The following is a 16,927-nucleotide window of genomic DNA, read 5'->3' on the forward strand; positions in this document are numbered from 1 at the left end:
CAAAGCTAAAAATATATCAAACCCAGTAGTGCGAAGACTCGGTGGTGGTTGTCGATCAAAGCCCGCTGAGATAGAGGCATTGTTTTCTCACTAGAGGCTATCATAAGAGAAATCTATAAGCCTGTAATGCCAGAAGTCAACAAAATTGATAGGCAGGAGTTTGGGGACTCCCGGAAAGAAGCATTCTTTCATTGTTCATTACACCAACAAGCCGTTTGTGGTTTTTCACTGCCACCGTATGGGGTGGCTCCTTGAAAATGGTCTGCCAGGGCTGCAGAGGATCAAATAACCTCACATCTTGTTTTTAGTTAGACTGATCAGAATGGGATCTTCGGTGCCAGATATGGTTTTGAGTATCATTCTAGCTCGGTGTGTTTATGTGTCAGTGTTTGCATGTGTGTTGAGAAACCTATGAAGAGTATATCTCTTTTCCTTCACAGTTCCGGTTCAGCGGTGGAGGTGACGGTGGCTCCAAAGGCCCCATGGTGTCAGCTCAGGAGTCCCAAGCTCAAGCCATCCTACAACAGGCCAGGGTAAGTCAAGGGCACCTCTGTTGTCTACCCTCCATATGGACCCTTGCTTTACTTTACACTGAGTGCTTAGTCAAAGAAAGGGTGTGTAGTCTGTGCTGGAGAAATAGAACCTCCTGACCTAATATGATCCACTGGGCTTTTCCAACTGGTGTACCAAGAGGTAACCCTAGATGTCGCTAAGTTGCCATTGCTCTGGCTTCTGAGGGAGAGAAGAGCAGCCAGGCATAGCTTCATCATACTTGGCCCCAGCAGCTATTGAGAGGCCCTCCCTCCATCCCAACTGCCATTGCTCCAATCTCTGAGGAACAGAAGAGCCAGGCACAAGGCTATCATACCTTGGTCCTAGCAGCTGTTGAAGAGACCTGTCTCCATCCCAACTTCCATTGCACTGGTTTCTGTGCAAGAGAAGAACAGCCAGCATCTGCAGGACATAGGACCCTAGGGGTTAAAAGAGCGGCTTACCCTTCCCAAATTCAGTGTTAATTCGGGAAGCGGTGGGTTCCTATAACACATAAATCATTGCCAAATCGCTACCCAGGTCCGTCCCGGATGCAGCGAGGGTCATATAAGCCACTTCTGTGGCCATTTTTAGAAGTCTACCTCTATGTGGGTACTTCAGATTTTCAACCAGGCTTCAAATCCTGTGGATTTCAGCTAATAGCCTTTCAAAAGAAAATCATGTTTCCTGGTACCTTGGATGTTGCTCTGGAGACCAAAGCGGTAACATTTCCCCCCCTTTCATGCCATCGCTTTTAACTGGGGAGCAATTTAACCCAAGGTGCGTCACTCAGTAAATAATCCAGCATTTCTGCGACATTTCTTGGCCGTTACAATTACAACCCTGGGTGGATTTTAATTAACAGAGGACGCCGGTAATTACAGGTCTTTTAAGGTATTGGATTTTTTGGAATGGAACAAATTTGTCCCAGCGTCATTATAAAGTGCGGACAGCCCCATTACCTGGCCAAAGATTTATTGAGTCTGCTCCTGGTGACATGACTTTTTAATTAGTGGTTTAAATAAATAAATAAATAAAACATGATGGTGACATTTTAAGTTGAATTCTCCATCTCCATGTAGCGGTACAAAGTAGTAATAACACAGCCCTGATTCTTTCTGCACTGCCAACCCTGACTCTTGGATACGTGGCAGGAATGAGATTGGTGTTTTACTTTTAATATAGGTTATTTTTTTTTCATCTGGGCCCATGACATTATTCTGTGGGGGTCTTTAGTTTTGTGAGAGCTTTAGCATTTGGGTTGTAGCGCCAGAGAGCTCTGGCGCTGCCACAAACTACAGATCACAGGTTTCCATAGGATAGTGTCATGACAGTTAAAGCTGTGTTAAGCTGCATTAATTCTGCAAGGTGGCAGCACCCTTTGTCTTACTTACTTACTCAGAACTAGGGGTGTACATAAATATGCCTTGGCCTTCTTCTGAGGATGAGAGTATGTGACTTTTCCAAGGTTACCCAGTGGGTTTCCATGACCAAGTGGGGATTCAAACCCTCATCTCCAGAGTCATTGCCCAACTGTCAAAACCACTACACCATGCCAGTTCTCACTTCCCAAGCTACCCCCCAAAATATTGCTTAAAAGCTTAGATCTGTAGATTTGGCCCCCAAAACTGAAATCCTAAGGAAAATGTAGACAGGTGAGAGATAATATATCATTCCTGGATGCATTTTGGAAGAAGCCTTCAAACGCTCTCTAGAAGATTCAATATAAAATATGCAAGACATCCCTGACCTGGTTTTCTTCGTTTCTCATACATATATTCTTTGTTTTGGATAAAAGGGTTTCAGGAAACATGTGGAATTGGTCTTTTTTGCAATGTAGGGACCTATCTTTCCTTCCAAGTTATTCCTGTTTAAGAAAGTTAAGGCCCAGGAACAAATCGACTTTGCTAACAGAGGAATTGCCTGTACTGCTATATTCGGGAGAGATAAATGTGTATCAGGATTGTAGCCACCAGAATATTGCAATACTTTGCGCATTGCACAGTAAATAAAGATGTAACAGATTAACAGGAGCACAACTGGAAAAAGCAGACTCCTTAAAGAAACATACCAAGGACATTCGTAGAAAGCAAAAACATGCACCGGAACATTGCGGCTGTGTTTCTAGTCACCATTATTTACAGTCAGAAATAAAATGGTATCTGATTTTATTTGGGCTTCTACTTTCTCCTGGATTAATAGAATCAGTTTTGAAGATGATCAGATACCATCTAGGTCCCAACCATAAACACTTCTGTTTAAAGATGTGGCAGCATTGTTTCCATGTGTGTTTATTTTTCTCCAACTCTGCTTGTTGTGTCTTCTGCTTTCCAAAATGTGTGTTTGGCTTTCTCTAATCATACTTCTGTTAATTTTTTAATGTCTTTAAAAATATTCATTTCAATATTCATTCACTATGGCATGGGTTTCAGTTGAGCGCATTGTCAACCGATTTTTTGTGTATTGTGTATGTCTTAATAGTAATGTAACTTTCCTGAAAGCATTTCAGGTACAGCAAGTCCTCCACATTTTCTGGGGTTAGGGACACCGAACCCTTATGAAAGTGGAAAAACCACAAATAAAAAGCCCACTTTTTAACAGAGGAACACCTCTCTAGGACTCTCTAAATCCTCCAGAGCAGCCTAGGATCAACATCCTCTGGAAGATGACCACAGAATTGTGCTGGAGGATCTACAAATGCCTAGAGAGGTGTTCTTACTAGGAATCTCTAAGTCCTCCAGAACCTATGGCAGAAGATGTCCATAGAGTCTTGCTGGAGGACCTAGAGATTCCTAGAGATAATATATTAATCGAATCTGTGAATAATGAAATGCATAAAAGTCAAAGCCGGAAATGTGGAGGGCCAACTGTAGTTGACTCTGGAGACACTATTCTTTGGATATATAGTGGGGAAAACATATTTCTTGATAGCTTTGGAGGTTTGGTAGAGGTGGTGACCTTACCCCCATTGCACTTGGAGGTAGCTTGAAAATTAATTCTCTTTCTCTCTCTTTCTGTAGCTGGCACTGAGAGGACCAGCTGGCCCAATGGGACTTACTGGGAGGCCAGGACCCATGGTGAGTATGCAAAGTGATGTGCCTGAGTCACACAAGAAAGAGTCTTGTTGGGTACTTAAGATGGACCGATTTATTTCTAGATGGTTTTTCTGGGGACTACATTCTGGGTGTGCCCAAAGGTAAAAAAGTGCAGGTAAAAATACCAGCCTTATTGTTCCTGTTCAGCTTTTCATTGCAGCTCATAAAGCCTTAGGAGAGGAGTTTCCATTTTATGGAAGAGGGGTGAAAACACCCCATACAAAATCTGAGAAATCACATGCTTTTAGCCGCAAAAGTTCAACTGGTACCTGCATTTAAGATTTACAAATGTATTACAGCATAAACATGCATAGGTTGCAATCCACTTCCTTAGATGCATGGAATAGAATCTCAGAGCGTCAAGTATCAGTGCACAGTTTATGACCAATGCACACAATTAATTGCCTCTTTGTTAATTATCTATCACTTTATCAAGGTTGTTCTTGAAGGCAGAGATGAGTAATTTCAGGTTTTTCCTCGCTGCAAGAAAGTCTTTGAAAGTCACAGTTTTTGAAGGCTATCTACAATTCAGGCTTTATTCTATGCAAAATTCACGTATATTGTTTTGCAAAGAAAATAGCACGTTTTGCATGAAGAATAATGCTGCAACACAGAAATATTAACTCCTTTCTAGAAAATACTGTTTTCTATGTCACTCAACCATGTGTTAATTTAATGCAGAATAATTCCCCGCTTACAGCATTTTCTGCACAGAAAACAGCATTTTCTGAATGGGGAAAATGCAATGCAGAAACACTGATTCCTGTGGAGGACAATTATGTTTTTATATCAAAATGTGCAAACAGAATGACACATGTCCTTTAAGGAGCAGTTTAGGGAGGTGGGCATGTGAAATCCCCGAGAGAAGGTTAATGGATTACATGATAGTCATGTTTAAATATTTGAGGGATATTATATTGAGGAAGGAGCAAGCTTGTCTTCTGCTGCTCCAGAGACTAGGACACAGACCAATGGGTTGAAGCTACAGGAAAAGAGTTTCTATCTTAACATTAGGAAGCATGTGGAGTCATTGTCTTTGGAGGTTTTTAAATAGAGGCTGGATGGCCATGTCGGGAGTGTTTTGATGGTTTCTTTCTACATGGCAAAACAAGGTTGGATTAAATGACCACTTCCAACTCTAGGAGTCTAAGAGTCTATGTAATCCCCAATTACAGCATTTTATGTGCAGAAAACAGTCTCTTGGTTTGGTCTTTTACTCATCATATTGAACTTGTTGGACCTCAGTGGCATTTTGCCATTCTATAAAGGTTATTTGTTCATTTGTAATGTTATCAATGTTTCTTTTCCATAGGGCCCTCCGGGTGGCGGAGGAATCAAAGGCGAACCAGGAGACATGGGGCCTCAGGTACGTTTGAGAAGGTGTCATCACCCAAGAATGGAATTGTGTGCAAGGTGTTCTGTGTCTTCTCTGGGTTCTGTTTTTTTCCCTTTAGGATGCTGTGTGTTTGCTCCGCCTTGCATTTACTTTCTTCTGAATTGTAGCTAGGCTGGGAGACTTTCCAAAAGTACTCCTATTAGAATTGTCACGGATGGCGTCCCTTGTATTTCAACTTACTTTAAAGAAGGAGCTATCTCTGAGGGTGCTCTGGTGCTATGTTCCTCCTGTTGAACTCTTGGACTTATTTAATAGGGATGCAAACCTTTTACTGTTTTGTCCCCGCTGTAGAAGAAATAAATATGTTTGTGCAATATTCTCTTTCTCGTATTTGCACATCCCAAAGTGGAGACGTATCTCTCCACACCAACGCACACTTCCCCCCTTCTGATTCAATTGGGTGCTCCAGCTTTTGCCCCTTCTTTTGTAAAACAGACCCCCCAAAAAATATTTATTTATTATATTTATACCCCACCCTTCAGCCAAATCATTGTGCAAATGAATTTTTCATAAGTCCTGAAATGCCTCCCTCTTCCCCCAAAAATGCAGAAAAATTAGGAAAATAATCATGCCCAGCAGGCAGAAAATATCCTTCCTTCTTGCATGCAAAATTGAAATCAGCAAAAGTTTGCATCCCTAGATATGATTACATTCCAAGAAACAGCAAAAGGAGGTCAAGGGAAGCTGAGTGTGTTGTTGTTGTTGTTTGCCTTCAAGTCATTTCCGACGTATATTGACCCTATCACAGGGTTTTCTTGGCAGATTTCTTCAGAGAGGGGTTTGCCATTGCCATCCTCTGAGTCTCCCATGCAATTCTTTCAAATCCCGTACAATTCCTTTTTTAAGCAACAGCTAATCTAACCGCAGAGCACCTAAGTGCTTGATAAGTGGTAATAATCAAGCAGACGCTCGCTGGGTGCATGTTGATCTCCTTTCTTGGGCTTATCAGCTTTCAATAAACACCTTGTTTTGGAAGGGCTGGGCTTCCTAGCCCAGCTGTCCTTGCAGAGATCGAAATTGGGAAGCACCACTTTACTAGCCAAGCACCATTAGACTAGCCAAGATCAGACACAAAGAAATTCTCTGCCAGCTTGGGCATATTTTTGCATGGCAGGAGGAAGCATAAAACCAGCGACTTTCTCCTCTGGAAAGCCTGCCTCCTTCTTCCAGAAAGAACATGACTTTCCTAGCAGCTTATTGTTAAGTCTTAAGAGCTCCCCAGCAAACTGGTAATGCTGCAGAGCTGGAACAGAGGAGTTAGAATGAGCTGTTATCTTCTTATTTCCCTTTCCGTTTGATGCCTGTGTCTTTGGGCTTGCGTTTTAAGTGTGCTAAAATGGGCATTAAGCTATGTGTGTGCCTGTCGACTTATGGTGATCCTAATAATTTCGTAGGGTCTTCTTATAAAAGGAATATTTGGAGGTGGCTTTGCCAGTTCCTTCCTCTGGAATATAGCCTACAGCACCTGGTACTCATTGGAAGTCTCCCATCCATGTACTACTGAATGTGCAGCCAAACATGGACATCCATATGGAATGTGCCACGAACATCAATACACAATGACATCACATGCGCAGTTCCGCTTCTCCAACCTGAACTGAATGTGGCCACTCTGCATCAGACAAAAATGTCCAACCGCTTCTATAAAAGAACCTATGCTTTCATGAGACAGTAGCAGGGCTCCAGACCACATCTACCAAGATTGGCCTCCTATGTTATATATTTTCCCATGAATCTTGCTCATTGTCCACTGCTTATGCTTATTTTCATTCTCTTAAATCTGTTTCAGGGTCCACGAGGTGTTCAGGGCCCTCCAGGTCCATCGGGAAAGCCAGGACGTCGGGTATGTACAAGCAAACAATCTTCCATGTGGTTGTGTGAACTTGACATGGTGGGTCCTCAGAAGGGAGAGGATCAGGTCCATTTCACCAAATCTTTGCTCTCAGGAGCCAGCCAACTCATCTTGTGAAGGGATCTCATAGTACTTTTGAGACTAAGCGTGCGAAGCAAGTTGTAGCATAAGCTTTTGGAGACCTGAGTAAAGTCAGAACTTGTTAGGTCCCTGCTCTTTGGGTATATCTCTTTGGGTATATTTGTTAGGGTGTTTTGGAAAGTAAAGGCCTCCTACACACAGTGGCCATGACACATACTGAGACTACATTTGGTTCCATGGAAGTAGAAATGAAAGTTGTCCTCACATATCTTATGATTTTGCTCTGAGATGCCTTTCACCATGATATCTCTTTTGCTTTGGAGTGGGACTTTTCTGGAAGAGCTAAGCTAACAAAGAAGAAATGGCACACAGCTTTTTTGTCCCTAGTGCATCCGTTACTCACCACAAAGGTGGACACATGAGGTTATTTTTGGAGGTGACCTTCCAAACGTCCTTTCCTTTAGCAGAGATTCTGGTCTCTGGGGATCCTTATGTCCCTTGTCATCTTTTCTAGGGAAACAATATGGAAGCTGGCCCTTAAACATTTTTATTCCATGTATGGAAGGCATCATCTCCCTATCTCATTTAGCAAATATTTCCTCATATTTCTGTAGAAGCTTTATTGGAAAAGGAGCCCATACATTCTCCTTGGATCCTCCTGCTTTAAATATCTGGTGGCAATAGCCTCGAGCCAACCCCTGGGAAATCAAAATTCATGACAGTCATGAAGTATCTACTAGCAAGTTTGTGTTCTACCTAAATACCAAATCAAAATAATTGATTTCCATTAGCTTGTCCAAGTATTTCATTGTAAAATTAGCATACTGTCCACATTTACAAATTTCCTATTATATGTCTGTCTTTATGAAAAGCCCACACACCAAAATATGAGGGTATCTGGCATCTTGTTCCATCTCTCTTAAAGGAAGAGCTTTCCAACCCTCAAGTAGAGGTATAGCTCTAACAATAAGTTCAGATCCAATGCAAGACAAGCTTTCTAGCTCTCAAATAGCGGGCATCCCTTATAATAAAAGACACTTGCTAGCCCTATAAAGGACAAGCTTTCCAACCCTTAAATAAGAGACATCCCTCATAATAAGGGTCAGTTACCACTACTATAAAGGACAAGCTTTCTGGCACTCAAATAAAGGACATCCCTTATAATAAGGGATAACTACCAGTGCTATAAGGGACTGGCTTTTTGGCTCTCAGCTAAGGGACATCCTACCAATACTATAACGGATCAGTTTTTTGGCCTTCAAAATAAGGGACACCTGGCAACTGTACTACTTGTTCTATTGCGAAGCACATCAGGAACGATTCCAGAATCTCACTTTTGGGGACATCCCTGTGTCAATTTTTAAAGTTGCCTTTACCACTGTGCCTCTGCCTTCTCCTTGTTTATTCCTAAATCACATTCTATATGGAAGACGGAAAGGAGGATGCACAAAGAAATGAGTGACACCCATAGACTGACCTGTCTTCACTTAATCCAAGTGAATAGCCAACCTTTTGCACATTTAATTGAAGTATTAAGTGGCCATTAGCACATTAATGCATTGCTGACCTTGGTTGAACTCGTGTCCATCAAATTAACATCTTTCAAGAGGGCAGTTTCATGCATAGCCTTTCATGTGTAAACAAAGACAGCATCTTAGAACCTCGTATTTCAGGTTCACCTCATCGGTTTGTGTTTTGAATGCAAATAATAGCAACTCACTTCACATTTCTTTGGAAGCTGCATGGAAGTCAGTTGAGGGGATCATAACAACTTGGGGGGAATTTAGTTGGAGTACACCAACAACCCTGTCTAGGCCAGCATTTTGTTTCCATATGAAATTAGCCTCAGAGTCCATTGATTTCAGGCTAAGCATGAGCCAGGCAGGGTGAAACTACTGCAAAAAAGGCGAGTGCAGTCCTAGGCCAAATGGGTTCATCAGTTTAATGGATTTGGGAAGCGAATGGATTTTGAAAAGCACATTCACGCACAGTTGCATGGTGGAGACAAAATCTACAAATGCTTTTAGATCACCACATAACCATGGGACACACTTGCTACATGACTGCAAGTGGTATGGAGAGGCTGGTGCTATAACAGAGATGTAATTCTTCGCTAATTTTGTTCTTCCAGAAAGCACCAATTTTTTTTCCACCCAGTTGCAAAAAAACAATCTTCAAAACCTACACAGTTTTCAAGACCCATTTGCAAATTGGGACTTATTTTGTACAAAAATTGCACCTGGTTGATTTGGACACGAAGCAGCATTTTCTGTACAGAAGAGATGCATTTTGGTTCAGAAAGCAATAGTTCTGTACAGAAAATGTTTTCTGTCCAAATCAACCATATGTGAATTTTGCACAGAGTTCGCAATTACAGCATTTTCCGTACAGGAAACAGCATTGTCTATGTAAAAAAAAGTCTCCAGGTGGTATTTGTGGATATATATATATATATATATATATATATATATATATGGTCTCACTTTCTCAATTGTTGCTGCAGAGATGGTCCTGGTGAGAGTTGGCAGTCCAAAATTTGGTTGCCTCTAATGGTGGCAACATGGGATGAAGGTGTAGAATGGCAGGTTTCCTGTATTATTGGGGTAACATTGGCAGGTACTGTGGAGCAGGGTGGTTTTGTGACTGGAGAATGCATTGGGCAATCTATAAATTGGCATCATTTCCCATACCAGCTATGAAGAAGCCACTATCTGCAGTCAAAGGCATTGGCATGTGACTTTTCATTCCACTAGAAAGCTATGGGTGGATATCTGCCTGGCCTCTATTAGCCTTCGTAGCTTAATTTCCTTTTCTCTTTCCATCCCTCTCTCTTCCCAGGGACGTGCCGGCAGCGATGGTGCCAGAGGGATGCCAGGCCAGACAGGACCAAAGGTAGGTGGACCATAATTTAACCCAGATGTCTTGGTGTTGGTGTCTTTTGAGAGATGCAGATGTTCTTCAAAACCCGCTGCTTATGTGGTGAAATCTCATTCTGGGGGCTCTTTCACAGTTCTAGTGCAACTACACAACTTTAGCTTCCATGGCAACATTTTATGACAATCCTGGGGTTTGTAATTTGGTGAAGCACTAGAACTCTCTGGCTGAGAAATCTGTTCCCTCCCAAACTACAAATCCCAGGATGTTGCTGTGACAGAGCATAGCACTCAATGGAGATATGAAAGGGCCTCAAGTGGAAGGAAATCACCAGCTATGGAAGCGGGGTACAAGAGATCTTGGAATAAAGCAGTACAAGTGGGGATTTAACAAGCCATGCATTAATTTCTACACTTCTAGGAGGAAATCCTCCCCTTTTCTTTCCTTTTCTTCTTTCCCCTCCCTTTGGATATCCTTTCGGCTATCATCAAAAGAGACAGAAGTCATTAACTGTGAATCTGAATGCAGGGCGGTTTGCCTGGAAGTCATCTATTAGAAGGTTTAAGTGCTTGATTATGGACTTGATGTGGAAATAGATGAGGTGGGGAGGGGGCGACATTGCGAAGGTGAAAAGGAGCTGCAAATCATTTGTCCCCTAAGTACGGCAGCCATCCTTGTTGTCTGCTTTCCACCCCAAGGAAGGAACATTAAGGAAAGAGACGGGGAGGGGAGATGGGGGCTACATAATGGATAGCCTCTGCACCAGAAACTCATTTCTCTGTAGCAGAATGTACAAGGATGTTCCAGGACCCAAGAGGAACATCATCCATCACCTTGCCCCCCTCCCTGCCTACATCCTACAAGGGCAGCTTAAATTGATTCCATGAAAGCAGAGGTGATTCTTCCCCCAGGTCCCCACCTGCTCAGGTTATGAGCTTTGCTAGGTGGGCTGAATTGGGACAAAGCAGCAGATGGAAAAGAACACAGCAAGGTGGAATCATAGAGTTGGGAGAGACCCCTAAAGGCCATCTAACACCATTCTGCCATGCAGGAACACACAATCAAAATACCTCCGACAGATGGCCATCTAGGCTCTGTTTTAAAACCTCCCAAGGAGGAGATTCCACCTCTCTCCAAGGCAACCTATTGCACTGTTGAGCAACTCTTACTGTCAAGAAGGGTTGACATGGAATCTCTTTTCCTATAGTTTGAACTCATGGTTCCTGGTCCTGTACTCTGGAGCTGCAGAAAACAAATCTGCTCCATCTTCAGTGTGGCATCCCTTCAGATATTTGAACAGGGCTATTGTTTCAAGTGGAGGTAGTCCTTGAACCTGGCAGTCCATGTCTCACCTTAATGTCCCTCCCCATGCCCTACTTTGTGTCCTGATGGCATTGCAATGTGTGAATCCATGAGGATGGCAGCCCCTGATGTGAGGAACAGGCAAAGTGAGAACAATCTCGGAAGGTGTGACTGTTGGGTCCACAAGAATAGAGATCAGAAGCACTTCCATTTTTGCTCCATATGGGACTCACAGATTTTTGGGGGGAGGAGAACAAGAAAGGCTAATATCCCATGTTCTTTATAACTGGCTGTTCACCTCTTAGATGTCAATTAAATTTGAGCAGACAGGGAGAACGATTTCTTCCACAGAAAAAATTCACATTCCTGAATATCTAATGAAGGGACACAGAATTAGTCCTTCAAATCTATGCTGGAATAGAGGCCCTGGCTGCTGCCACACTGTAGAATTAATGAAGTTTGATACCGCTTTAACTGCCATAGGTTCCGTCCTATGGATTCCTGGGGTCTATAGTTCACCAGAGCTCTCTGACAGAGCTGACTAAATCTCTCATGACACTACAAATCCAAAAATCCCATAGCATTGAGCCATGGCAGTTCAAGCAGTGGCCAGCTGCATGAATTCTGCAGTGTAGATGCAGCAACTGACATAGGATATCTCCCCGCCCCAAATCAAAAACACTATAGACCACCTATCCTGAGTAGCTGGAGCAATAACATGTGCAACACGATGTCCTTGTCATGTACATGTCCACCCACATGCGTTCCGCATTGTTTGCTGCAAACAGTACTGGACCAGATGGTATGAGCAGCAGGGCGGCATGAGCGGTACACAATCCTTCTTTGAAAATTTGGTGAGATACTTCTTCCATTAATGTGAGGTTGCAGAGAAGAAGAGGGGATCTGTGCATTTATTGGCTGCATTAGTATCATGCTCTTCAGTCATTATTATTATTATTTCTCACTCATCTCTCTTTGTAAATCAAGGTGGAGAACAACAAACTAGACACGCAGTAGTTTAGAAAGCATATAAAACCAAAACGTATTTAAAAAACAGTAAATGCATACTTTAAAATTCGCATGTTTAAAAAATTCATCTGGCTAAACCTGCTGGAAAAGACTGCCCTCTTCTTTCCCCTTCTTCCTCCCCTTCTTCCTTTTCCTCTTCTTTCCCCTGTTTCTTTTTCCTCCTTCTAGGATCTATCCAAAAACTCCAAATCTGCTTCCTAACTATAACCCAAAGTTCAATGTATCTATCCCCCCCCCCCAAAAAAGGCGGGGAGGAATATCGATCTGACCAGTTTTTCTCTTTCTCAATTTTATTGCAGGGTGACCGTGGATTTGATGGCTTGGCTGGATTACCTGGGGAGAAAGGCCACAGGGTAAGTACTTGGGCTTCTCACACTATTCTATAGATAGGTTGTTTTCATTGAAGATTATCACATGGGGGAGAAAGGGAAAGATAAAGGCAAAATCCTGGGATAACTACACAATCGGGCATCAGATTTTGAGACGTCACACTCAATCAGGCATTATCCTAGGAAGAGCAAGGAATCAAAAGGGAACAAACTATTCCTGGGACATCCCATGAATTGCCTTCTCGATACCGCAATTGAAATGCGATTGCCAGGATGTGAAAGGCAATCGTGCTTCAATCACGATACTGGGCCGTTTTGAAGGGGCAGCACCAGCTGGGGATCTCTTAATGTTGAAGCGGCTGCGGGCAGCAGCCATGGGTATTTCAAATGTAAAGGAAACTGGCTGGTGATCCTGAATTTTTACAAAGGCTGTGGGCAGCAGCCGCAGATATTTAAAGTTGAAAGGGCTGCAGGAAGCTACCCGGGAAATGAAAAATGTTAATGGTGCATGCGCACATTGAACATTCCCAATGTAATAACTATTCATTCCCTGATAAGTGTGGAAATCTATTGTGCAATTCTATTTTATTTTTTTGCATTGTGTTTTTGCACGAGAGCATGACTGCTTGAAAAGACTGAGCGATCAAGAGCAATTGTTAGTTTCTCTTTTCACTAGCGCAATTATTCATAAATTGGTCCTGGCGTGATAATCTCCATACATTTCCGAATAGGAAACAGATCTCTTATTCAGCCAGTGGTCTCTCCCTTTTTGTCTCTTTTGAATGGGATTCCTGTCTGTGCATAAAAAGATCTAATACGTGTCTTTTGCTGCCTCTGCTGTGCTTCCTGGAACTTGAATCCATTGCTCCATGCCCTAGTCTCTGGAACAGCAGAAAATAAGCTTGCTCCATCCTCAAGATGACATCTTTTCAAATAGCTACAGGGGTGGGGAAATGAGGGAATTTCCCAAATAAATATTATATTCTCCCCCCCTTAATGTTTCATTTAGTCCCAAATTTCTAGTCTTGCAGAGCGAGGGCAGTAGGAAATTGTTCACATCTAGAACTCCTTTGGCCCTTTTGCCTGGCCGTTTCCTTTGGATACCTAAATTGCATTTTTAAAGGCTCAGCTGATGTTTTAAATTTTTGCAAAGCTAGACATTTGGGGAAGAGAGTCATATCCAGTTGGAGAATGTAGGTTTCTGATTTGCAGAGATCAATGCTCTCTTTTTATCCCTCTCCTCCCAACTACATCCCTTTGCCACTATCTTGAAGCCAAACGTAGAAGAGAAGAGCTCAAACCTGTCCATCATAACACCTTTGAAAAGGTTCACGTGGTCTTTTCACAACCTCTCAGAAGAGGGAATAGAGGACGTTGCATGAGCCTTTAAGCCTGGGATTTGTCTTTTGATGGTAAGGGGTTATCAAAAATGCGGCTGATTCTTCTTTGTATTTTCTTAGGGTGACCCAGGCCCTTCTGGTCCTCCAGGAGCTCCAGGTGAAGATGGGGAGAGGGTAAGTTCAGTTACCAGTTCTTTTGAATTAAAATATAAGCATGGACCGTTTCACCCTTTCTTAGCCATCAACTCCTGTGACGGCAGCGCCAAGCATAAGTGGAAAGACATTTTGCAGGACTCAGCAGTCTCATCTCAGTGACATTTGCATTTTTGCACCTCCCAAAAACCTGTCATGAGAAAATATGCACTTTGTCGCCAGCGTTCGCACATTTATAAGAATGTTTCAGAGAAGCAAAATGTGAACAAAACATTGCACGTACTTTAAAATGTAAAATGGCTAAAATGTGCAAGAGTCGTGCACAAACAGGCTTTAGTCAAACGGAAGGCTTTGCAAATTAGGTAAATAGCACAAAAGAGGAAGAATACCCAAAAAATAGTGCAAATCTCAATGTGGGAGGAAATCAGACTGACTCTTGTTAGCATGTAGTTCTGTATTACAGATGCATATGTCTTTGTTTGAATGTTGCACAAGGACCTGTTTACTAGCTCCTTGTACATCAAACCACTTCCCTGCAGGGCAGCTGTTAGGTCCAGGGATCACTGTCCGGGGATCACTGTTATGGTCCTCCATGACTGGGAAAAGAGATCGAGATGTCTAGCAGTACCTGGTCAGGTTTAGTCCAGATGTAGAAGAGAAACAAGATCCATTTTGGAGACAGACTTTGTTCTCTGATGACAAAACCACAACTGGGACAGGGCCTGCTCAGTCACTACCCTACGCCTTGGCCATAGCATTTAATGTTTTAGTGTGTGAGAGCTGCCTTGGGTCCCAACTTGGGAGAAAGGGATACAAATAAAATAAATACAGTGCGCCTGCGTCATGCGCTGGTGCCTCTTACCACGTCTTCCAATCATCTCTTTGACTTCATGTTTCTTCTTTCTGTTGCCACACAGGGAGACGATGGAGAAGTCGGACCAAGAGGTCTCCCTGGCGAACCTGTAAGTCACTATGGGATGGGGAAGATGCATCTTATCCTTTAGCGTACTGCATCTCAAACTTGGCTCCTTCATTTCTTTTGAATGTAACTACCCAGATTTATTCACCATTGTCCATGCTATCAGGGGTTTCTGGGCACTGAAGTCAAAGACGTCTAAAGAACCAAAGATTGGGAACAACTGCTTTAGAAGAGCTGCGGTGTGCTACTTTTTAATAGGTGTTCATCTATGATTACTGTATATATTCATGTAGAGGTCTAGAAATTTAGGTCAAAAAATGGACCCCAAAAACTTGAGTCGACTTATCCACAGGCCAATGAAAATATTGTATATTAACTGTTACTTAAAAGAAGGAACCATTCCCTGGTGAAAAGCAAGAAGATAATCTGTCCTGGAAGCACTGACTCCCATTACTCTCTCATCCATCCAGCCTTAAGAGTGAGCAGAAACAGTTATGTCTGCTGGAATTCTGTACGTTCTTTGACATTGTTTTCCTTTGCTTCATCCTTTGCTATATGCCCCTAAGTTTTACCCTCGACTTATCCATGGGTCATATCAAAATCCATAATTTTGACCTCAAAACTTGCCCTTGGTTTATATAAGATGTCGACTTATATTTGAGTATATACAGTATGTCTTAGTGGAACAAACTTGTGACTTAGATGCGTGGCGTATTATACATGAACCTCAGACTTGCCACAGTTGCCTTAGTAAAAGAAATTGTAAACATACAAGTTTAGGTTAGTTAGCTTACTTGCTAATTACTTGCTACTTACTTGCTAATTAGCTTACTTGCTGTTCACCGCTATGATCTTTGGAATAGCGGTATATAAATAAAACAAATTATTATTATTATTAATTATTAGATTTCCTTATCACACATCTGTGCAATAGCTGTTTACTCTAAAACACAGGACCATAGAATACCAACAGAATCTTCAAGATTTCTTTGTATTGACACTGAATAAACAGTTGACCATCTCAGAGCATGCAGAACCTTTCTCCTCACTGTTTTCTGCTTTTCAATGTGCTTTACTATGCTATCTACACTACTGTGGTGATGAGATGAGATGACATGTTCAGTTTTATCTATGGTCATTGAGGGACAAAGGCAGGAGGAAAGATGTTACCTACTCACAAGTTTCGCATTTTTATAGTTGTTCATATAGTCTGATTATAAAGGTCCTTCCTGGGCACCAGGTCACTCTATGCCTCCAACCCAGAGTTCATCTCCTGTTCTACTCACGTTGAAGGCACTAGCTACTCCTACTTTGGGATTAGTTTTAAAATCTTTCAGCATAGAGACACAGAAAATTGGGGATGCAACTGTACAAAAATGTGTTCGGCAGAGTAATCCAGTACAACTATGCTGGTGGGGATTATCAATCCGCTTACATTGGGTTACGGATCAAAATTTCACTCCCATAATTCAAATTGGAGGACTGAGGTTTAGTAAGATCCAAGCCAGTGTCTCATTTTCTGAGTTCAGGGTGCAAGTGACATCTGAACCAGGGCAGTTCATGGCTACTGTCTCTTGGCAGCCAAATTACAGCATCTCATTATGAAAATGAGTGACGTTTCTCACCAGCAGAAACGCACATGCTCCAATTTCCTTTCAGCTTTAATAGAAAGCTGCCAACATAGTTTTGAAAAGGTAAGGGGAAGACAAATGCTACCATTGCAAAATAAAATAAAATGAAAATAAAAATGGAGTTTGCCAATACGACCGCTTTTGTCAAAATGGTTAGGGACACGTCAAGTGAGAAGAAAGGGAGAAAGCAGGGGAAGAGGAGAGTGTTAACAAGCTCATCATGTCTCAATGAGACTTGAGATGTCTCATTACAGTCTACCCAGACATCATCAACCACTCTGCTTTCCCCGCATGCTTCTTAACAATAACAACAAGGCTGCTAGCTGCCTTAAAAAACACTTGAACAAGCAGGTATAGCCAGTAATTAAAGCATTTAGATGACAACAAACAGTTGG

General features: G+C 42.2%; 1 protein-coding gene across 1 annotated transcript in view; it reads left to right on the forward strand.

Annotated features, from left to right (window-relative positions):
- Positions 1-16,927, forward strand: part of COL5A1 (collagen type V alpha 1 chain) — a 91,308-nt gene that overhangs the window by 4,363 nt on the left and 70,018 nt on the right. Inside the window, exons 2-9 of the mRNA XM_042479321.1 lie at positions 441-533; positions 3,552-3,608; positions 4,939-4,992; positions 6,812-6,865; positions 9,794-9,847; positions 12,460-12,513; positions 13,950-14,003; positions 14,900-14,944. Coding sequence (XP_042335255.1) covers positions 441-533; positions 3,552-3,608; positions 4,939-4,992; positions 6,812-6,865; positions 9,794-9,847; positions 12,460-12,513; positions 13,950-14,003; positions 14,900-14,944 — 465 coding nt within the window. The remainder of the gene's footprint in view (positions 1-440; positions 534-3,551; positions 3,609-4,938; positions 4,993-6,811; positions 6,866-9,793; positions 9,848-12,459; positions 12,514-13,949; positions 14,004-14,899; positions 14,945-16,927) is intronic.

Source organism: Sceloporus undulatus, chromosome 7 (genome assembly GCF_019175285.1).
Source record: "Sceloporus undulatus isolate JIND9_A2432 ecotype Alabama chromosome 7, SceUnd_v1.1, whole genome shotgun sequence".
NCBI classification, from domain to species: domain Eukaryota; kingdom Metazoa; phylum Chordata; class Lepidosauria; order Squamata; family Phrynosomatidae; genus Sceloporus; species Sceloporus undulatus.